The sequence below is a fragment of the Trichechus manatus genome, unplaced genomic scaffold (genome assembly GCF_000243295.1).
Source record: "Trichechus manatus latirostris isolate Lorelei unplaced genomic scaffold, TriManLat1.0 scaffold00042, whole genome shotgun sequence".
Lineage (NCBI taxonomy): Eukaryota > Metazoa > Chordata > Mammalia > Sirenia > Trichechidae > Trichechus > Trichechus manatus.
The window spans coordinates 16,967,436-16,991,812 of record NW_004443978.1 but is presented as its reverse complement, the minus strand read 5'-3'; the positions used below and the strand labels follow the sequence as shown (position 1 = coordinate 16,991,812).

General features: G+C 38.1%; 1 protein-coding gene across 1 annotated transcript in view; it reads left to right on the top strand.

Moving 5' to 3' along the window:
* The window catches only part of SPTLC3 (serine palmitoyltransferase long chain base subunit 3), a 202,437-nt gene that overhangs the window by 73,512 nt on the left and 104,548 nt on the right, over positions 1-24,377 (top strand). Inside the window, exon 5 of the mRNA XM_004376462.2 lies at positions 21,755-21,879. Coding sequence (XP_004376519.1) covers positions 21,755-21,879 — 125 coding nt within the window. The remainder of the gene's footprint in view (positions 1-21,754; positions 21,880-24,377) is intronic.

Here is a 24,377-nt window from a genome sequence, read left to right as displayed (position 1 = left end):
CCTTTACTGAGAGTGGTGTGTTGAAGTCTCCTACTATTATTGTGGAACTGTCAATTTCTCTTTTCAGTGCTGTTAGAGTTTCTTTTATGTATTTTGGAGCCCTGTCATTGGGTGCGTAGATGTTTATCATGATTATGTCTTTATGATGGATTGTCCCATTAATCATTATATACTGTCCTTCTTTGTCTTTTATGGCAGATTTTGTTTTAAAGTCTATTTTATCTGAGGTTAGTATTGCCACTCCTGCTCTTTTTGGTAGTTGTTTGCTTGATATATTTTTTCCAACCTTTGATTTTTAATAAATTTACGTCTGTGTTTCTAAGGTGTGTCTCTTGTAGACAGCATACTGATGGATCCTGTTTTTTAATCCATTCTGTCACTCTCCATCTCTTTATGGGTGCGTTTAGGCAATTTACATTCAATGTAATTATTGATAAGTGTGAGTTTATTGCTGTCATTTTGTAGTGCTTATTTATTTATTTTTTTGTGGTGCTGACGTTTTCTTTGTTCCTCTTACTCTCCTGTGCTGAATTCCTTTTGTTTGTGGATTTTTTTTTTTCATTTCTTTTGTTTTTGTAGGTTTTGTTTTTACTGAGACTTTACGTTTTTCCTCTTTATTTTGATGAGTAGGTTTGTTAACTTTCTTTGTGGTTACCTTGAAATTTACTCTCATCTTTCTAAGTTTGAAGCAGTCTACCATTACTTGGTATTGCCTTGCCTTCATCTCCATTAGAAGATTCTATACCTACACCGTTTATTCCCTCTTTTACTGTTCTGATGTTTTTGACATTTACAGATTAACTGCTCTGACTCCCTGTTGTATTTCTTTTGGTTTTGGATAGTCCTTGAGATTTCATTTCCTAGATTGGTATCTGGCTGGTACAATCCTGCATCCTAGATTCATCCTGTGAGCTCATGTTGTTTGTTGTCAGATCGAAGGACTCCCTTTAATAATTCTTATAAATTTGGTTTGGTTTTTACACATTCCCTTAATTTCTCTTTATCTGGAAATGTCTTAATTTCACCATCATATCTGAATGAGAGTTTTGCAGGATATATTTTTTTTGGCTGACAATTTTTTTCTTTCAAGGTTTTATATTTGTCATCTCATTGCCTTCTTGCCTGCATGGTTTCTGCCGAATAATCTGAGTTTAGTCTTATTGTTTCTCCTCTGTATGTGACTTCTTGTTTTTCTCTATCTGCTCTCAGGATTCTTTGTTTGTCTTTGGTTTAGCCAGGGTGATTATGATATGCCTTGGTGATTTTCTTTTGGGGTCTATCCTATATGGGGTTCGTTGAGCTTCTTGGATGGTCAGCTTTTCATCTTTCATGACACTGGGGAAGTTTTCTGTCAGCAGTTCTTCAGTGATCCTCTCTGGGTTTTCTGTTTTCTCCCCCTGTTCTGGAACTCCGATCACTCAAAAATTTTTGCTTTTGATTGTATCCCACATAATTCTCAGGGTCTCTTCATTTTTCTTTGTTCTTTTTTTCTGATTTTTCCTCAAACAAAGTTGTATCCAAGTGCTAGGGGAGCTTGCCGTTGGAGTGGAGATGGTTGTTCTGTCTCCTGCTGGAAGCTCCATGAAGCTGCTTTCTCATACCTCCTGTTCGCTGGTCTCTGATAGGAGTTCAAGATGGCAGATCCATGCTGCATTAGCTAATAGGGGACCTCTGCATGTATTTCTCCTTGCTCTCTCTTCTCTTGCAGTTTCTTATTCCATTTGGTGCTTGGCTGAATTCTTTATCTCTTCATTTGATGCTTAGGTTTCAAGATTGCCGTTTTCTGTTTGGCTTAGTTTTTCAGATCTTTGCTGTGGAGGACGGCGTGGTGCTTCTGCCTATAGCGCCATGTTGCCCAGAAGTCCCAAAGTTTATATTTCATGCAGCCCGGCTAGTGCTCCAGTGGTGCCAGTGCGTGGCTCACATCCCAGCCCACTAGGCTCCTCCCTGGGGGCATCCTGTGTGGAGGTATGGGCTCCAGGGTCCAGACAGGGCTCACCTGGCCCAGTGCTGGCTCGCTGCCATCTCACAGCTCTCTGGCTGGCTCCTGCTCCCCTCAGCATCGTGTTTTTTAAGGTGACTTGCCTCCAAATTTTTTAAGTGGAAAGTCACTACAATAGGTTTTTGCAAAAGGATTACAAAACTACATGGATTTTTAGATTTTCAGTACTGGAGTTGAGAATTGTGTACAAATTGTTCATGATGTCTGAATATTGTACATCAAAAAAACTCAGTAATATCTAGATTATGGGACATATTTCCACATTAGATCCTTAATTTTTTTATCTGCAATAACTATTAATTTTTCTACACATAGAAGATGTTTATGTGAATATATCGGTTTAACAATAGACTACATAGTGCAGCAACCCCTGAGGCAAAGTACAGCATAACTGCTTATTCTTCTTTGATATGAATTAAACTTCAAATAAGGAATAAGCTGAACCTTCAAAAATAAATAAATTAAATTAAATAAATAAATAACAAAGATACACAGTGCAAATGCAAATAACAAAAGAGACCAGAAGTTAAGCTTCAGTTGTGAATCACTAAACAGAACAGAGATTCACCTTTAAAAATCATGTGGAGATCCCATAATGAAGATATAACTCCCATATCCTCTACATATCACATAACACAGCAGAGATGTATATGCCTGCTGATTTTTCTGTGCAGCTAGAAATTAGTGAGATATTGAAGTAAGGGTAAGACCCAAGATGTAAACATATCATTATCTTGATAGATGCTGCTTAAGCATTTATAAAATTCAATACCCATTCCTCATGAAATAAAACAAGAATAGGAGATTCCTGAATAGAATTTAAAAAAATGAACAGACTGGACTAAGGTTCATGGTAAAACAAGAGAAGCATCCACATTAAAGTCAGGAAAAAATGAAGATGCCATCATTTTTAGTAACCTTTGGAAATATTAGGGGAGTCCCTGGGTAGCACAAATGATCAATATGCTTGACTGATAACCAGAAAGTTGGAGGTTTAACTCTACCCAGAGGTGCCTTGGAAGAGAGGCCTGGAGATCTACTTCCAAAAAAATCAGCCACTGAAAATCCTATGGAGTCCAGTTCTACTGTGACACACATGGAGTCGCCATGAGTCAGAATCAACTACACTGCAGCTGGGTTTTTTTGTTTGTTTGTTTGCTTGTTTTGGAAGTACTAGACCATATATCTATTCATTTATTTTTCATTAAGTCAATATTTATTGAATGACCAGCATGTGACAGAATAAAAGGTATACGTACAACAAAGAAAGAGATAAAATATCCATTACTTTCAGATAATTTGATTGTTCACCTCTCTAGTTTTCAAACTGGGATCTGTGGAGAACTGGGGAGACCCCTGAAGGGGTTGTTCTTGGGGTCACCATGGAGATAGAGGGATTGCAGATGGAACACTGGCACCAGCCTTCTCTGTGCTTCTCCCCCTGCCCACTTGAAAGAGAATTTTGGTCTACTTTCTCCTGGTTCACATATTTAAATAATCTAAAATCTACTAGAAATAATAAGATGTTCATTAAAGACCAATTTTTTAAAAAATTCATGTGGTATAATCAATAATAATTAGTAAGAGAATATACTAGATAAAAAATGATATCATTAATAATGAGCAAAAATAGCCAATACCTAGGAAATAAACTTATTTAAAACATATAGAACCAATTTGAAGAAAACCTTAAAACTTTTATAAAGGACTTAAAAGAAGACTTGAAAAAAAAATGGAAAGAGATACCATATTCTGGAGAGGGAAGTCTCCATATTTTAATTTTATCAATTCTTCCTCAAGTTAATTTATAAATTTATCGCAATCCCAATGATTTTATGGGCAGGGTAGGGGTGGGTGAGTCTAAACTGAAAGTCTAAAAATAGACGTAATTTTGCACACTCATTTATAGATACCCTGTGCTGTCAAGTCAATTCCAACTCATAGCAACCCTATAGGGAATATTTCAAGTCAGTGGGAAAAGAATCAATTATTTTATAATTTGTGCTGTGACAATGGCTGATCATATAGGGGAATAAGTTAGATTCCTACTTCACACCTTACATCTAGCTAAATTAAAAACCAAAACCAGTTGCTGTCAAATCAATTCCAGCTCATGTGTGTCAGAGAGGAACTGTGCTCCACAGGGTTTTCAATGGCTGTGATCTTTTGGAAGCAGATCACCAGGGCTTTCTTCCATGGTGCCTCTGGGTGAGCTCAAATTGCCAACCTTTCAGTTAGCCATTGAGTGCTTAACCATTTATGCCACCCAGGGGCTCCTCTTGGTAAATTGTACCTAGGTAAATTGCAAATGCAGTTGAGATTGAAATACTAAAAAAACAAAAGCAACTGCCACCAAAGATAAATATAAAGTTTAAAACGAGTAAAGAATGAATAAAAAATGAACAGAACAAAACTACTCGACAATTCAAGTGCAGAATAAAGCTGTGTGTGTTCCTTGATGAGTGCCCTGCTAGATGTCCTCCCTTGATATGAAGAGTGTCTCTTCTCTGGCTTGTCACTTATAGCCAATGCCTCAGGTCTACAACCTGTGATGACCTCCAGTATTTTCCAGCTGAGCTCACCTCACCCTGGAAGAATACCTTCTTCAGTGGGGGGGGGGGGGGGTCCATTGAAATGACCTCCAAACTGACTCCAGGCCTCACAAACCACACTTAGCTCATAGAAAATAGGCACTCCACCCTATTAGAGGAGAGGCAGTCTGCTCCCAACCCTACCGCTAGCCACAGCCATTTGCCCTTCAGATTTCTCAGGCCTGATTCATACAGTAGTCTACTTGTCCTCATACTCCAGGGAACAAGAGTAAGCACTCTCAAAAACCCTAAGGGAAATGATCCAGCAAAATAAAAAATCTAAACCTCTGTATATCAAAAATAATGTTAATAAAGTTAAAAGTCAGAGGACAAAATTAGAAAAAGTTACTTTCAATATATATGACAAAATGTTCATAATCTTAACATGTAAGGACTCTTCTATAAAGAACACCCCAATGTAAAAAATGGGCCATAATTTTTATAAAGTTCAAAATAGGCAAAACTGCACGTCAGAATAACGTAGTGTTTCTAAACTTTTTTTCAGAATCACCCTCCCACCCCTGGAGTCCTGGTGGCACAGTGGTTAAGAGTTCAGTTGTTAACCAAAAGGCCAGCAGTGTGGATCCACCAGCTGCGCCTTGAAATATATGGGGCAGTTCTACTCTGTCCTATATGGTCACTATAGTCAGAATTGACTCGATGACAACGGGTTTGGTTTTTGGTTTTCTCCCACCCCATAAAATTCTAATATCACAGACATACCATATAGCTATATATGTAATATACATAATAGTACATGTATGTATATATGTAATACTACATCTATGTCTGTGCTTTAGACATAAAAAGAGAAAGATGTTGTCTCCCCTGCCCCATCCAAGAGCCAATTTTCATCCCTTTGGGGCCAATAATGCCCCTATTGAGAATGTGTAGATTAGTGGTTACATTTAGGGTAGATGGTCGATGACCAGAAGGGGGAACAAGGGAACTTCCAGGGTTCTCATCGTGTTCTGTGTTTGATTCTTGATGCTAGTTATATGCATATTTTCATTTTATAAAACTGTATAGAGCTCTATGCTTATGATTTGTTCACTTTTCTACATGTACGTTATAGTTCAATGAAAATTTTACATTAAAAAGTCAATCTAGTGTACAAACATAAAATTAAAAAAAAAGTATAAGTGACCAATGAGCCTGTGAAAAATACCCATTCTCATTAATAATCAAAGAATGATTAAGATACTGACAACAAATTTTTCACCTAATTGGCAAAAAAAAAACCTGAAAAAAATAATATCCAGTAGTTTCCAAGGAGAAAAGGATACCCTTATATACTGTTGATGTGTCTGTTAGTTTGGCATACTATGGGGGCTTGTGTGTTGCTCTGATGCTGGAAGCTATGCCACTGGTATTCAAATACTAGCAGGGTCACCCATGGTGGATAGGTTTCAGCTGGGCTTCCAGACTAATACAGACTAGGAAGAAGGACCTGGAAGTCTACTTCTTAAAAAAAATTAAGCAGTGAAAACCTTATAAATAGCAGAGAACATTGTCTGATAAAGTGCCAGAAAATGAGACCTTCAGGCTGGAAGGCACTCAAAAGATGACTGGGGAAGAGCTACCTCCTCAAAATAGTCAACCTGTCGACCTTAATGATGTGTATAGAGTCAAGATTTCAGGACGTAGATTTGCTGATGTGGCACAACTCAAAATCAGAAGAAACAACTGCAAATATCCATTAATAATCAGAACGTGGAATGTGCAATGTACGAATCTAGGAAAACTGGAAATTATCAAAAATGAAATGGAATGCATAAACATCAATATCCTAGGCATTAGTGAGCTGAAATGGACTAGTATTGGCCATTTTGAATCAGACGATCATATGGTCTACTATGGCGGGAATGACAACTTGAAGAGGAATGGTGTTGCATTCATCGTCAAAAAGAACATTTTAAGATCTATCCTGAAGTACAATGCTGTCAGTGATAAGATAATATTCATATGCCTACAAGGAACACCAGTTAATACAACTATTATTGAAATTTACACACCAACCACTAAGGCCAAAGTTGAAGAAATTGAAGATTTTTACCAACTTCTGCAGTCTGAAATTGATCAAATATGCAATCAGGATGCATTGATAATTACTGGTGATTGGAATAAGAAAGCTGGAAACAAAGAAGGGTGAGTAGCTGGAAAATATGACCTTGATGCCAGAGGTCTCATGATAGAATTTTGCAAGACCAACAACTTCCTCATTAAAATACCTTTTTTCAACAAATAAAGTATGGCTATATAAGTGGACCTCACTGGATGGAATACGGAGGAATCAAATCAACTACATCTGTGGAAAGAGACTATAGAAAATCTCAATATCATCAGTCAGAACAAGGCCAGGGTCCAACTGTGGAATAGACCATCAGTTGCTCCTGTGTAAGTTCAGGTTGAAGCAGAAGAAAATTAGAACAAGTCCACAAGAGCCTAAGTACAACCTCGAGTATATCCTACCTGAATTTAGAGACCATCTCAAGAATAGATTTGATGTACTGAATACTAATTACTGAAGAACCAGAAGAGTTGTGGAATGACATCAAGGACATCATACATTAAGAAAGCAAGAGGTCATTAAAAACACAGGAAAGAAAAGACCAAAATGTATGTCAGAAGAGACTGAAACTTGCTCTTAAACGTCAAGTAGCTAAAGCGAATGGAAGAAATGATGAAGTAAAAGAGCTGAACAGAAGATTTCAAAGGGCAGCTAGAGAAGACAAGGTATTATAATGACATATGCAAAGACCTGGAGTTAGAAAACCAAAAGGCAAGAAAGAACACACTCAGCATTTCTAAAGCTGAAAGAACTGAAAAAAAATTTAAGCCTCGAGTTGCAATATTGAAGGATTCTACAGTGAAAATATTGAACGATGCGGGAAGCATCAAAAGAAGATGGAAGGGATACACAGAGTCACTGTACCAAAAAAATTGGCTGATGCTCCAGCACTTCAGGAGGTAGCATATGATCAAGAACCGATGGTACTGAAGGAAGAAGTCCAAGCTGCACCGAAGACATTGGTGGAAAACAAGATTCCAGGAATTGATGGAATACCAATTGAGATGTTTCAACAAATGGATGCAGCATTGGAAGTGCTCACTCATCTATGCCAAGAAATTTAGAAGACAGCTACTGACCAACCAACTGGAAGAGATCCGTTTCAAAGAAAGGTGATCCAACCAAATGCAGAAATTATCGAACAATATTATTAATGTCACATGCAAGTAAAATTTTGCTAAAGATCATTCAAAAGTGGTTGCAGCAATACATCTACAGGGAACAGCCAGAAATTCAAGCCAGATTCAGAAGAGGACATGGAACCAGGGATATCATTGCTGATGTCAGATGGATCCTGTCTGAAAGCAGAGAATACCAGAAAGATGATTACCTGTGTTTCATTGACTGTGCAAAGGCATTCAACTGTGTAGATCATAACAAATTATAGATAACATTGCAAAGAATGGGAATTCCAGAACACTTAATTGTGCTCATGAGGAACCTGTACATAGACCAAGAGGCAGTTGTTCAAACAGAACAAGAGGATATTGCATGGTTTAAAGTCAGGAAAGCTGTGTGCCAGGGTTGTATCGTTTCACCATACTTATACAATCTGTGTGCTGAGCAAATAATCTGAGAAGCTGGACAGGGTATCAGAATTGGAGGAAGACTCATTAACAACCTGTATTATGCAGATGACACAGCTTTCCTTGCTGAAAGTGAAGAGGATTTAAAGCACTTACTGATGAGGATCAAAGACTATAGCCTACAGTATGGATTACACCTCAACATAAAGAAAACAAAACTCTTCACAACCAGACCAATAAGCAACATCATGATAAACAGAGAAAAGATTGAAGATGTCTAGCGTTTCATTTTACTTGGATCCACATTCAAACCCATGGAAGCAGCAGTTAAGAAATCAAACGATGCATTGCATTGGGCAAATCTGCTGCAAAAGCCTTCTTTAAAGTGTTAAAAAGCAAAGATGTCACTTTGAAGACTAAGGCACAGCTGACCCAAGCCATGGTGTTTTCAATCACCTCATATGCATAAGAAAGCTGGGCAATGAATAAGGAAGATTGAAGAAGAATTGATACCTTTGAATTATGATGTTGGTGAAGAATATTGAATATACCATGGACTTCCAAAAGAACAAACAAATCTGTCTTGGAAGAAGTACAGCTAGAATGCTCCTTAGAATCAAGGATGATGAGACTTCATCTCACATACTTTGGACATGTTATCAGGTGGGATCAGTCCCTGGAGAAGGATATCATGCTTGTAAAGTAGACGGTCAGCAAAAAAGAGGAAGACTCTTGTCTTAGTTATCTAGTGTTGCTCTAACAGAAATACCACAAGTGGATAGCTTTAACAAAGAGAAGTTTATTCTCTCACAGTCTAGTAGGATAGAAGTCCAAATTCAGGGCATCAGCTCCAGGGGAAGGCTTTCTTTCTCTGCTGGCCTTCTCATCAATCTTCTCCCGGACTAGGAGCTTCTCTGTGCAGGGACCTCGGGTCCAAAGGATGAGCTCTGCTCCTGGAACTGCTTTCTCTAACAGAAATACGACAAGTGGATGGCTTTAACAAAGACAAGTTTATTCTCTCACAGTCCAGTACGCTACAAGTCCAAATTTAGGGCATCAGCTCCAAGGGGACACTTTCTCTTTTGGCTCTGGAGGGAGGTCCGTGTCATCAATCTTCCCTTGGTCTGGGAGCTTCTCTGTGCAGGAACCTCAGGTCCAAAAGATGCATTCTGCTCCCGGCACTGCTTTCTTGGTGGTATGAGGTTCCCAACTCTCTGCCTGTTTCCCTTTCCTTTTATCTCTTTCAAGAGATAAAGGGTGGTGCAGGCCACACCCTAGGGAAACTCCCTTTACATTGGATCAGGGATGTGACCTTAGTAAGGGTGTTACAATCCCACCATAATCCTCTTTAACATAAAATTACAATCACAAAATGAAGGACAACCACACAATACTAGGAATTATGGTCCAGCTAAACTGATGCACACATTTTTGGGGAGACATAATTCAATCTATGACTACCCTCAATGAGATGAATTGACACAGTGGCTGCAACAATGGGCTCAAGCATAATAACGATTGTGAGGATGGCACAGGACTGAGCAATGTTTCCTTCTGCTGTTCCTAGGTTCGCTATGAGTCAGATTTAACTTGATAGCATTAATAACAACAAGAACATATACTGTTGATAGAGAAAATTGGATAGCAATTTGGAAATATACCAATACTGAACTATTTAACCCATTTTGAGGGGTTTTGCTTAACAAATATTGAAAAAGTGTTCAAAGATGTATGTTCATTGCAATGTGGTTAATAACAGTAAAAATGGAGGTGGAGAGTGAGTATCCAACAATAAGAAATTAAATAAGTGTATTTACTGGATCTGGTCAACATATTATTCAGCCATTCTAAATTATAATGCAGTTTCTTGATCAAATTAATCGAACATTTTTCAAGATATTTCATTTGGTGTGGGGTGAACACCACATATACCTGGGAGATGGAGTCTATAAATAAAAAATGGAAAATAAGTAACAGACATCCCAGAAAATCAGTAAAGTAAGTTGTTTTGACCTCTGGACATATCTTGACAGACATTATGGAAAGGTCAAACTGAAGCAAATCCTAGAGAAGCTTTCTTTTTCCTTCCCCCCACCACCACTTTCATTGAACAAGGGCGAGGGGTCCTGGTCTTTCTTTTCCTTAACACCTAATGAATATGAATGCATGTGTAGTAGCAGTACACTATTTGTATGCATGTAATCTATACGCTCTTTCTGCTGGTATACATTTAACCCAGAAACACTTAGTCAGAAATTCATTTCTAAGAAAACAAACTCATGGAATACTAGAAGACTAATTCTTCTGCCAATGAAAGCTCGTCTCTACTTGGAGATTTTCTTTCTTTGGAAAGAAAAGCTTAATGCTTGAATCGCATGAGGGATACCTGAACAGTATGCATACCTACAGGTAGCTTAGTTGAGGTCATTCATTCAAATTACAGTTTTAATTTTGAGAAGTGACTTCCAAACGTTTTCAGCTTAAAAGCATCAGAAAGGACACATTGACTTCAGAATTCTTGCAAATGGATATAATACAAAATCCTTTCCTATTCTCAAGCTTCAGATGTGATTTTGTATTAGCAGTAATAAACAAATTTGCTGAAATCTCTATTTTCCACAGTTTAAGAGCATTGTTCTTAATTATGAGATAGTTCTCTGCCCTTTTATCTTCCTGGAAAGTTCTTTGCTGTCATTTACTTCAAATTCTCAAGGCTCTTCCTGTGTTTCATTCTCAAAGATTTGTAGCTGCATCTAGGGAATGTGCTGTCTCACGAACATTAACTATTGAAGAAGGAGCTAAATTTGATCAATATGTAAATTAAAGCATTTTTGAAATAAATACCGACAGATGGCTTTTAAGTGCCTATGGTAATAACAGTTGTTGCAAAATTGCTGCCAGGAAAATTCTTGATTTCTTTAAAAAAAAAAAAGGCAATTTTAATTAGAAAATTGTTTTTTCTACAAATCGATGCTGTAAACATGCTTTAAAGCAGTGCATTCCCTGAAATAGACTGTAAACATCCCCCTAGTTTTACCTCTTAATTTACACAGAAAAACCCATCTTTTATCAGTTTGTCTCAGGCCAAATTATTGTAGATTCTGATTAATAAGAGTTACTGCGTTTCTCTCATGTCTCTTTATTTCCTTTAAGAGTATTTGATATGGGGAAGGGGACTCTCAGAGGAATCATTTGGGAGTAGGAACCCAAGCCTGGGTTCCTAAAGCCATTTGGCAATTTCCTGAGACCTGGTAATGTTCTAACAAGGTAATTGCTCTCTCTTAACAGTGATAGAAATTAAAGCACAGCCAAATTTCAACTAGTAGGAATATTTCTGCAAGTGTAGAATTTGCTCTGTTGGTTCAGCAAAATCAAACAATATAATAATTCAAAAGGATATGCCATTAATTTTACATAAGTATAATACTTGCCATAAATGTGGATGTCTTAGTCATCTAGTGCTGCTATAACAGAAATACCACAAGCGGATGGTTTTAATCAAGAGAAGTTTATTTCCTCACAGTTAAAGTAAGTAAGCTAAAAGTCCAAATTCAGGACATCAGCTCCAGGGGAAGGCTTTCTCTATCGGCCTTCTTCTCTTCGGTGTTCCCCCGGACTAGGAGGTTCTCTGCACAGGGACCCCGGTCCAAAGGACGTGCTCTGCTCCCGGCACTGCTTTCTTGATGGTATGAGGTCCCCCTGTCTCTCTGCTCACTTCTATCTTTTGTATCTCAAGAGACTGCCTCAGAACACAATCCAATGTTGTAGATAGAGTCCTGCCTTACTAACACAACTGCCACCCATGCTCCCTCATTAACATTATATAGGCAGGATTTACAACATACATGAAAATCACACAGTACCAGCCAAACTGACACACACATTTTTGGGGGGACATAATTCAATCCATGACAGTGGACGAAGTTGAAACTCATAGAATTTCAGAATATGTAGATCACCTACTTTTTCTCCCAATACAACAATTTTATAGAGACAAATGAAGCCAAGATTTTTTTTAATCATTTGCCAATCAGTGTTCATGAAGTCCATAGGTTGAGGGTCAAGATTAGACTCCACCTCTCCTGTGTCCCAGTGAAGAGGTCTTTGTACAGCCCAGACTGTTCATAGCTAAAACCAGAGATCATCTAGATCAGTGGTCAGCAAACTAATCCAGACACCACAAGTTTTTGTACTGCCCACAAGTTAAGAATAACTTTTGATAGTTTTAAATGGTTGAAATAAAATCAAAATAAGAATAATACTTTAAAACATGTGAAAATTATAAGAAATTCAAATTTCAGTGTCCATAAATAAAGTTTCATTGGAACACAGCCACATCCACCCGTTTATATATTGTCTATTTTCAGGAGTCCTTGGGTGGCAAAAATGGTTAAGCACTCAGCAGCTAATCAAAATGTTGGCTGTTCAAATCCACCCAGAGGTGCCTTGGAAGAAAGGCCTGTTGACCTGCCTCCAAAAGGTCACAGCCGTGAAAACCCTATGGAGCGCAGTTCTACTCTGACACACATATGGGGTCACCATGAGTTGGAATGGGCTCAACAGCAACTGGTTTTTTGGTATGGCTATTTCCACATGACAGTGCTAAGAGTTGAATAGTTGCAACAAAGACAAAGCCTGAAATATTTACAAAGCCTAAAATATTTACTCTCTGGTTCTTTACAAAAAGTATGCTGATCTAGACAAGTACTTGCTGTCACAGCAACTTGGTGAGAAGAATCCTCTAGATTTAATAATAATGGTTCAGATTTCCAAATCCAGTGCATATCAGTATAATCGTGCTTTAGTCTCCTTTGCTTTATTTAGACTAAACATCCTATTACACCTAATCTATCAAGGATACAGATTTAACTTCCATTGACACTGGCACCTGTATGTATCTTTTAAAGCCACTGATAACAACTTGGGGAGGTTCAAGGACACCGTCATGTCTACCACTATCTTCCCACATTCAGGCAATTACCTGTGGGAAGAGGAGCATTTAGGATGGCAAAAGTACTACTTGGCATAAATGTAATAGTTATTCATTTATTCTGTACCCTCTTCATAATGAAAACATGTTAGATCTGGTGGTATAATCATTTCTGATTATCTTGGCACCTGTGTTTCTTCCAAAACACAAGACATAACCTAAATGTTTGACCTGACTTTTTGCTTGATATTGACTAGAAGAATTAAGAAGATTTGAGGTACAGAATCCAGAAATTCATCCAGACTTCTCTTATTTTCCTCTAGCTATTTCACGTGCCTTTCATTATTTTTCAGGGCAAAGATGTTTTTGTATTCCTTTCAACTCTCACCAACATGGATAGCCTGTGTACTTCAAGTTCCTTTGAATAAGCCAAGAAGGAATAGAATAAACTCTTCCAGTGAAGAGCTGAAACTAAAAGTCCACACAGAAGCCAGTAGATTGATCTGCATCCAAAGTACAATGTACAGCCTACCCATCTTACCATAATGTATTTCTAGACTTAACTCTCTGCAGCTTACTGGAAGTAAAATATAGAAAGAAGTAATCATAGAATTGGGTGTTGGCAAGGACCCTATTATTCAGCCCAACTCCCTTTTATAAAAGAATACATCAGAGTTCAGAAAGTCTCCATAACTTTCCCAGGGTCACATAGCTAATAAATGAAAAGGCCACATCTATCACAAACTCGAATGTGTAAAAATTGTTTTGAGTTTTTACTTTTTTAACAAATTAAATTTGACTGTAAATCAAATCTCGATGTTCTAGTTTTAGACTACCTTGGGGCTCTCATTCTTCAAGATGCGGCGAAGGTTCTAGGTTATTATACAGATCCTACACAACAGACATATCTCCCTGTTCTTTGGTCCTCAGACCCTACTGGTCAATGCTGAAAGGCCTACTGTTTCAGTGAACACAATCCCTTGTGGTCCAGCAGCACATCTATTTCTGTCCCATGCTGGAGGCTGAGGAGTTCTTGATGAGGATAGCAACCCCAATGTCTAGCATTCAAGCCATCTCTGTGCACCTTACAGCTATCCCCAGGTGGCTGCCACCAAGTGATAGATGTACGGACCCACTGATTCCAGTATTGATCAAATACCACTTCCCCTTTCTGATTCTCACATACTCTGATTTCTGTCCTTTGAGTACACATAGTGTAATCCCTTCAACTTAAGTAAATTTTTCCAAAGACAGGAAGGAAGCTTCTTGAGGGCAATTTCTACTTTGGGCCCTATATCATGAGCATCCCCAGAAGCAAATAGCAACTGGTGCCTAGTTATCTACTTAATATTGAAAAAAGAAACTATTTAAGAAGAACATACTGAAGGTAATATTTTAATAAATCATCCCATGATGTAAATGGAGAAAAAAATTGAAGTTGTCAATTATTTCATTCTACATAGATCAACAATCAATGTCCACGAAAGCAGTCAAGAAATTAAAAAAACATATTGCACTGGACAAATCTGCTGGAAAAGAGTTCTTTAAAATTTTAAAAAGCAAAGATGTCACTTTGATCACTAAGGTGAGCCTGACCTAAGCCATGGTCTTTTCAATCACCTCGTATACATGTGAAAGCTGGTCAACGAAGAAGGAAGACAGATGAAAAATTGATGCATTTCAACTGCGGTTTTGATGAAGAATATTGAATATACGATGGCCTGCCAGAAGAAAGAAGATTCTTAGGAGAAATACAACCAGAATGCTCCTCAGAAAGTGAGGATGACGAGACTTTGGCTCACTTGTTTTGAACATGTCATCAGGAAAGACCACTGCTAGAAAAGGACATCATGTTTAGTAAAGTAGGGAGATAGTGAAAATGAGGGAAATCCTAAATGAGATGAATTGACATGGTGTTTTCAACAATGGATTCAAACATACCAACAATCATGAAGATGGTGCAGGACCAGGCAAGGTTTTGTTCTTTTATACATAAGGTCACAATGAGTCAGAGCCAACTCAATGGCAACTAACAACAATAAAATGATGTTAGTAACAAATCTCTATATTTTAAAAACATATGGGTGCTTCGCATCATATACCCAGATACTCTTCACCCAGATTCCCAGTGTCAATTCCTACTTTAGGCTCAGCCCATCTTTATTCTCCATCAAACAACAGCCGGCAACTCTACAAGTGTCTACTATGTGTCAGTACTGCACTGTACGCTGTGATGGCCAAGATGAACATTTCACACAATTATCTGCCCTCCGTCTTAGTTATCTAGTGCTGCTCTAACAGAAATACCACAAGTGGATGGCTTTAACAAAGAGAAGTTTATTTCCTCACAGTAAAGTGGGCTAAAAGCCCAAATTCAAGGCGTCAGCTCCAGGGGAAGGCTTTCTGTCTCTGTCAGCCTTGTCATCGATCTTCCCCCAGACTAGGAGCTTCTCTGAGCAGGGATCCCAGGTCCAAAGGACACACTCTGCTCCTGGCACTGCTTTCTTGGTGGTATGAGGTCTCCCCTCTCTGCTTGCTTCTCTTTCCTTTTTATCTCTTGAGAGATAAAAGGTGGTGCAGGCCACACCCTAGGGAAACTCCCTTTACATTGGATCAGGGATGTGACCTGGGTAAGGGTGTTACAATCCCACCCTAATCCTCTTTAACATAAAATTACAATAATAAAATGGAGGACAACCACACAATACTGGGAATCACGGCCTAACCAAGTTGACACATATTTTGGGGCGCTACAATTCAATCCATGACAGCCCCCAAGAACTTTCTCTGTAGTAGAGAGGACTGCCCCATGAACATTCTCAGTTCAACTTAGTAAGTGCTATCATCTTTATGTAAGGAAGGTTATACCGTCTCAGAAAAGAAAATGACCAATTTTGCTTGGGAATACTAAGAAAGGCATCAGAAAAAAGATGAGTTTTTAGATGGATCTCAAAGAGTGAGTGGGAGCTGCTACTAGGACAGGGCCATTCTGTGTGGAGGAAAGAGCACTCACAACATCAGGCATGCTTAGAACAGCGTCTCTTCTAATCCCTCCAAAGACTGCATGAGAGGCCGCCCAGCTTAGTGGAACCCAAGCTTCTTATGCCTAGGCCTGTGGTCTTTTCACTCATTGTTCTTAGTACCATTCCCTTTGGGATACAGCCTCCATTAGAGAAAAGCAAATCTGACAAATGGTTATGTGCTCTTTTTTTTTTTTTTAAATACTTTATTGTTTTTGGTGAACATTTACACAGGAAATTAGGTTTTCATTTAACAATTTCTAAACATATTGTTCAATGACATCAGTTACATTATTCACAATATATCAGTATTATCATTATTTCCATTTTGGCTGTTCATTTCCATTAATCTAGCTTTTCTGTCACCCCTTACCTTCTCATCTTTGGTCTAGGGTAAATGTTTACCGTTTGGTTTCATCTAGATGATTATTTTGAGGAGCACAGTACTCACGGGTGATATTATTTATTTTATGGGCCAATCTGTCATTTGGCTGAAAGGTGACCTCTGGGAGTGGTTTGAGTTCCAAGTTTAAGGAGTATCTCAGTGTAATAGTCTCAGGGGTTCATCTAGCCTTTACCAGTCCAGTAAGTCTGGCATTTTTTTTAGGAATTTGAGTTTTGTTCTACATATTTCTCCCATTCTATCTGGGACTATTTATTCAGTCTCCGGTCGGAATGGTCAGTAGTGGCAACTTGGCACCATCTAGTTCTTGTCTCAAGGTAGGTGATGTCATTGTTTGTGTAGACTACTGATTCTGTATACTAGTTTCTTCTTTGAGTCTTTGGTCTCTATCTTTCTCTTTAGTTCCAGATGAGTAGAGACCAATAGTTGTATTTTAGATGGCCACTCGCAAGCTTTTAAGACCCCAGATGCTACTCACCAAACTAGGATGTAGAATATTATGTTTAAGGACTATATTATGCTAATTTACTGAGTTGCCCCACAAGACTATGGTTCTAAGCCCTCAAACCCAGTAGATCGATCCTATGAGGTGTTTGTATCTAGGAAGTATCCATAACTATGCCCCATATGTGCTTTATTTTATACTTGAAAATATATGCAGCACACATAAACATGTATATACATATACCCACAGTTATTCGTATATGCCTTCTTGTAGAAGGGTATATTCCTAGGAGTGGGATTGCTGGCTCATAAAGTAGCTTTATTTCTAGTTTTTTGAGGATGCGCCAAACTGTTTTCCATAATGGTCGTACCATTTTACAGTCCCACCAGCAATGAATAAGGATTCCAATCTCCCCACATTCTTGTGAACATTTGTTGTTCACAATATTTACAATTGTTATGTCTTCTTGTTAAATTGACCTTTTTATTATTGTGTAATGTCCTTATTTATCTCTTGTAACACATTTTGATTTAAAGCCTTTTTTAATCTGACATCAGTATGACCACCCCTTTTTTGTTTACTAGTTTCATAAAATATTTTTATCCATCCTTTTATTTTCAGTCTGTTTGTGTCCTTGTGTTTAAAGTGGGTTTCTTGTAGACAGCAAAAGGATAAGTTGTGTTTTCTAAACCATTTGCCACTCTCTGTCGTTTGCATGGGGGCATTTAGATCATTTACATTTAAGTTATTACTGAAAAAAAAATTGTCTACCTCACTCATTTTGTTATTTGTTTTTTGAGTGTTTCATATCTTGTTTGCTTATTATATTTATTATTTTTTGTTTGGTTGGTTGCATTTGGGTGTTTCCTTGTGATGAACTTTTTGTTAACTTGCTTCTTTTCTCCTGAGCATTTCTTCTTAGTGATTTCTTAGTGGTTACCACATATGTTACGTTACATAACCTAAAATTGCTACAGTGTCTTGCATATGAATCACTGTTAGCATACATTCTTAACATAGTAAGTCTATTCCTTATATGCTCCTCCCTTCCCCATTTCTGTTGGTGTGTCTCCAACATCAATATGCAACCTATATTCAATAGGTCTAGTTTGTGATTATTAAATGTTATTGCTTTTTCATTTGGAGTACTCCCTTGAAGAAATTCAAAAAAGAAATGTGAATTTGTTTGCTTTGCTTTTTTCTCTTGTTTCTCTTGAGACTTGATAAGTTCAGTTATTTTGTCTTCTAATTCAGATATTCTATCTTCTGCTTGTTCCACTCTATTGTTGAGTGTTTCTCTTGCTTTTTCTAATTCAGATGTTTTATTCTTCAGTTCTAGTAACTCTTTGTTTTTGTTTTTATGTTTTCAAATTCCTGGTTGAATCTCTCATTTTGTTCCTCCATTTGCTTCCTAAACTCCGTTAGTTTGTTTTCTCTGTGCTTTTTGCTTTCTTTAAACATATTTAGCACCATAGTCTGAAAATCTTCCATTCTTTGCATTATTCTGACCTCCCTAGGAGAGATTTCCTCTTCTTTATGTTTTGCTTTTGAATGCTACTTCTTCTCTTGTGCTTTTGTGTTTTTTACTAGTTTTTGTTTGACTTGAGCCATTTTGTTGTCTTTTCTTTAAATTTTTTTATTCTGTTTATTTTGGGAAAATTTTCTGGTTCATGTCCTAGTAGGGGAGCATCCAATTACCCAGTTGCCAGCTTCAAAAGCCAGGGCCTGCACCCAGCCACTCTGTGAGAGAAAGACACAGCAGACTGCTCTTCCCAAGATTCATAGGCCCAGGAACTCCAGGAGGCAGTCTGCTTCAGCCCCGCAAGTTCCATTAGATAGAATGTCTCAGTGGCAACAAGATTGGTATCTTCTCATGTGAACCACTAGATGGCATTTATCCTTAGGTCTTTGTTTTCCCCCAGAGTTGATTCAAGAGATCTGCATACTTAGTCTCAATATGCATGGGGGGGGTGTTCTCTGGATGCCTCAGCTGGTGTGTGTGGTGGGTGTTGACCTTACTGTGGTGATGGTGAGAGTTTTCTTAGTCTTTCCCTCACTGGCTCCCCTGCATGGCATGCCCACTACCTATGATGTCTTGCTGGGGGCCCCTCTTCCTGCCTGCCTGTCAGTCTGGACCTTCCCCCTCACCTTATTGCCCTTGCAGCTCTTCCTGGTACTAGTGCCCATTCATTTCGGGCCTCAGCAAGATTCAACAGTACTCTTATGCAGCACTAAGGTCTTCCTTCACCCCCTACCACTTGCACGGTGTGAGAACTCCCATGGCCAATTTGCCCTGCAGCCAATTTGCACTGCCTTAAAAAAGCTAACTAGAGCTTCTTCAGATGAGCTCCCTTTCTGTGTTCCCCGTTTGGGGTGTTACCCAGTCTCATCCCAAACTGGCGGCAATGAGCATGCCCTCCCAATGTTAGTGGGTAAGATCTCTGTTTCTGTGCTAACCCCATTCCTCCTCTCCCCTGCTTCTGGACTCAGCCCAACTCTCCAGTTCTTCAACGGCTGTCTGGAGTTCTGAGATCTCATTCTGTGCCTGTTTTTGCTCATTGTTCAGTGAGTTAGTTGCTGGGAGAGTAGATGAGAACAGCCATGCACTTCACCATCTTTCTCCACCTTCCCTCATGCTTTATCTTTAAATTTTAGTTTCTCTTCCTCCTCCACAATATATCTTTGATAATACATAGTTTTAAATTACAACTTAAAGTTTTAATTCACCCCAGCTCTTGAGTAAAATTGACTCTCCTAGAATCTAATTTGTTTTACTGTGCCTTCTGATAATTTGGGGAATAAATGTATTCTTGTTTGAGAAGAAGGGCCACTGGCCATCTGCTGTATGACAGCGTGACCTCTCATGAAGAGCAAAGATTTGCCTTCAAATGTCTTCTTGGGTATTAAATGCAAAATAAAACTTTGAACAGACCACTCAGTGCCTTGTAAAGTTTAACCCCTTACCATTTACCACAGTAAGGAGTTAATTTACCAATTTAAATAAAATTCTGCTATCTCCCTCAGTATAAGAAGATATGTTAATCCTTGGGTTGCAAGATGCATATTTACAATAGTCTTGAACATGCTAACAGTATTCCTCTAACTTAGATTACTGCATCTCTCTTCTTGTACAGTTTTCTTTTCCAGTAAGTGTATCATTTAGAGCATCACTGACCAATAGAAACAGAATGCAAGACCTGTAATTTTAAATTTTCTAGTAGCCACATTGAAAAAAGTAAAAATAAACAGGTAAAATTAATTAATAATACATTTATACAAAATATCATTTTAACACGTAATCAATATAAAAATTTACTGATGAGATATTTTTTGTATTTTTTGTCCTAAACCTTCAAAAAGTTGTATTTTACACTTAGAACACTTACAAAATATCTCAATTCAGAGATTAAATTTTCAATATTTAGAGTAAAATGTAATCCTACCAAAATAATGAAGTTGGGTTTAGCAAAATATATTTCAGTGCTTCAGTTTTTTAATATAAATTTAACTAAATTAAATAAAATCAAAAATTCAGTTCTGCTGCACTAGCCACATGTGGCTAGAGCCACCATATTGCGCAGTGTAGATCTAGAAGTCAGAGGGATGGCAAAAAGAAAAATATGAAAAGCTTTAAAATTTGCTGTCAGTAAGGCATGAGGGGTTATGTTTAAGAAGGGGTCAGAGAGCAAGCATATAGCAAGCATCTTTTAACTAGCAGAGTAATTAAAAACATAAACTTTGGCGTTAGACTATCTCTGTTGATTTTTATCTGTAACTTCTTTAAGCTTCAGTTTTCTTATCTGTAAAGTAACACTATCTGCAGTGTTGGGCTCTTAAGATTAAATAACATAAGTAATGGACTTAGCATAGCATCAAGTACATTAGAATGTTTCAATAAATTATAACTAGTTTTATTACTTGGAAGTCATGGGATCTGCTTGCATTTAGATGTGGGGGATCTCCTCTGAAAGGTGATAATTTAATTACTTGTGAGATGGAGGGTGGAAGAGAGAGAAATTGTGGTGTATCTTGTAAATTTTATTGCAATATAAAATAAAAAAGGGCACCATTCAGAAGTATTTAGCTCAATGTATTTTCACAAAGCAAACGTACCTGTGTAACTAGCACCCAGATATAGAATCAAAACATTTCTAGAATCTCAAAATCCTCCTTGTGCACCCAACAAAAGTAGTAACAATCCTGACTTCTAACACCATAGATTAGTTCCACCTGTTTGTAAACTTCATGTAAATGGACTTCTAATGTCTGTTGGGGCTCTAGTGGCACAGTGGTTAAGATCTGTGGCAAGCTACAGCTGCTAACCAAAAGGTCGGCAGTTTGAATCTACCAGCCACTCGTTAGGAACTCTATGGGGCAGTTCTACTCTGTCCTATAGGTTCGCTATGAGTCAAAATTGATTCAGCAGCAACAAGTTTGTTTTTTCTTTTGCTGTTCAGTGTCTGTTACTTTTTTAAGTGTCCGACTTCTTTCACTCAACATCATTATTTGTGAGATTCTTCCATGCAGTAGTTTGTTCTTTCTCATTGCTGTGCTGAATTCCATTATATAAAAACACCACAATGTATTTATCCATTCTATCATAGATGAACATTTGAGTTGTTTCTAGATTGAGTCTATTACAAATATTCCTGCTATGTTCACTGTTGTGCATGTTTTTTGGTAATGGTTCTATAGTGGAATTTGAGTTTTCAGTCTTGGGTATATTGAAAAGAGAAGGCTAACCCAACATATCATTTCATGTGCAGGTACCTTGGATAAGCACAAAGAGTTGGAGGACCTTGTGGCTAAGTTCCTGAACGTAGAAGCAGCTATGGTCTTTGGCATGGGATTTGCAACTAACTCAATGAATATCCCTGCACTAGTTGGAAAGGTGAGAATATGTTAACAAAATTGTTTTCTGCTGTATTATTTCTAAGAATTATAACTCTGAGCAGGTCCTTTGGTAAAAGTATGGTATGACTTCTTAGGAAATGCTGACTGGATATCTAGATTTTTGAATAAATGTACCATTTGCCCAGCAAATCTCTGCATCATGATATTCCTGGATATAAAATTGAAGCCCTAGATTTAGACCAAAATTAATCTTCAAAGATGGTTTAGCAAAATCATTCAGCTTTTTTGAAGCTCCTGAGTCCCCACTTGCAATGAAGCCAAAAAACCAAAAACCACATCCATTGCCTTCGAGTCGATTCCAAACCATAGAGACCCTGTAGGACAGAGTAGAACTGCCCCATAGTGTTTCTAAGGCTGTAAATATTTTTTTTTCTTATTTTTATTTTTTCCCATACAAAAATTTATACATACATTGTTATGTGACCCTAATTGCTCTCCCCATACTGTGACAGAACACTCCTCCTTCCCACCCCTGATTCCCCATGTCCATTCAACCAGCTCCTAACCCTCTCTGCCTTCCCATCTCACCTCCAGACAGAAGCTGCCCATTTAGTCTCTTGTATCTACTTGAGCTAAAAGGCACACTCCTCACAGGTATCACTTTATGTCCTACAGTCCAGTCCAATCCCTGTCTGAAGAGTTGGCCTCAGAAGTTGTTCTAGTTCTGGGCTGATAGAGAATCCAGGAGCCATTCTTTCCAGGGTTCCTCCAGTTTCAGTCAGACCATTAAGTCTGGTCTTCTTACTAGAATTTGAGTTCTGCACCCCATCTTTCTCCTGCTCCATCTGGACTCTCTTTTGTGTTCCCTGTCAGGGCAGTCGTTGGTGGTAGCTGGGCACCATCCAGTTCTTCTGGTTTCAGGCTGAGGAAGTCTCTGGTTTACGTGGCCCGTTCTGTCTCTTGGGCTAATATTCTCCTTGTGTCTTTGGTGTCCTTCATTCTCCTTTACTCCAGGTGGTTGGGACCAATTGATGCATCTTAGATGGCTGCTTGCAAGCATTTAAGACCACAGATGCCACTCACCAAAGTAAGATGCGGAACATTTTCTTAATAAGCTTTGTTATGCCAATTGACCTAGATGTCCTCTGAAAGCATAGTCCCCAGACCCCTATCCTTACTACTCTGTCCCGTAAAGTGTTTGACTGTATTCAGGAAACTTCTGGGCTTTGGTTTAGTCCAGTTGTTCTGATTTCCCCTGTAGTGTCTGCTGTCCTTCCTTCCACCTAAGATAATTCTTATCTACTATCTAGTTAGTAAATAACCCTCACCCTCCCTCCCCACCCTTATAAAAATCAAAGAATACTTTCTGCTGTGTTTAAACCTTTTCTTGAGTTCTTATAATAGTGATCTTATACAATATTTGTCCTTTTGTGACTGACTAAATTCACTCAGCTTAATGACCTCCAGCTTTCTCCATGTGACAAGACGTTTCATGGCTTCATCATTGTTCTTTATCATTGTGTAGTATTCCATTGTGTGGATATACCATAATTTGTTTATCCATTCGTCCATTGATGGGCACCTAGGTTGTTCCCGTCTTTTTGCTATTGTTAACAGTGCTGCAGTGAACATGGGTGTGCATATATCTATTCGTGTGATGGCTCTTATTTCTCTAGGATATACTCCAAGGAGTGGGATAGCTGGATAGTATGGTACTTCTATTTCTAGCTTTTTAAGGAAGCGCCATATCAATTTTGTAAGTGGTTGTACCATTTTACATTCCCACCAACAGTGTATAAGTGTTCTAGTCTCTCCACAACCTCTCCAACATTTATTATTTTGTGTTATTTGGATTAATGCTAGCCTTGTTGGGATGAGATGATATCTCATTGTAGTTTTGATCTGCAATTCTCTAATAGCTAACTATTGTGAGCATTTCTTCATGTGTCTGTTAGCCACCTGAATATCTTCTTTGGCGAAGTGCCTGTTCACATCCTTTGCCCATTTTTTAATTGGGTTATTTGTCTTTTTGTCGTTGCGGTTTTGGAGTATCTTGTAGATTTTAGAGATTAGGTGCTGATCGGATTCATCATAGCCCAAAATTTTTTCCCAGTCTGTAGGTTGTCTTTTTATTCTTTTGGTGAAATTTTTTGATGAGCATAAGTATTTGATTTTTAGGAGCTGCCAGTTATCTAGTCTCTCTTCTGGTACTTGAGCATTTTTACTCATGGTTCGTATTGTGTTTATGCCATGTATTAGTGCTCCTAGCATTGCCCCTATTTTTTCTTCCATGATCTTTATCATTTTCAATTTTATATTTAAGTCTTTGATCCATTTTTAGTTAGTTTTTGGGCATGGTGTGAGGTATGGGTCTTGTTTCAGTTTTTTGCAGATGGATATCCAATTATGCCAGCACCATTTGTTAAAGAGACTGTCTTTTCCCCAAATAATGGGCTTTGGGCCTTTGTCAAATATCAGCTGCTCATAGGTGGATGAATTTATGTCTGGATTCTCAATTCTGTTCCATTGGTCTAT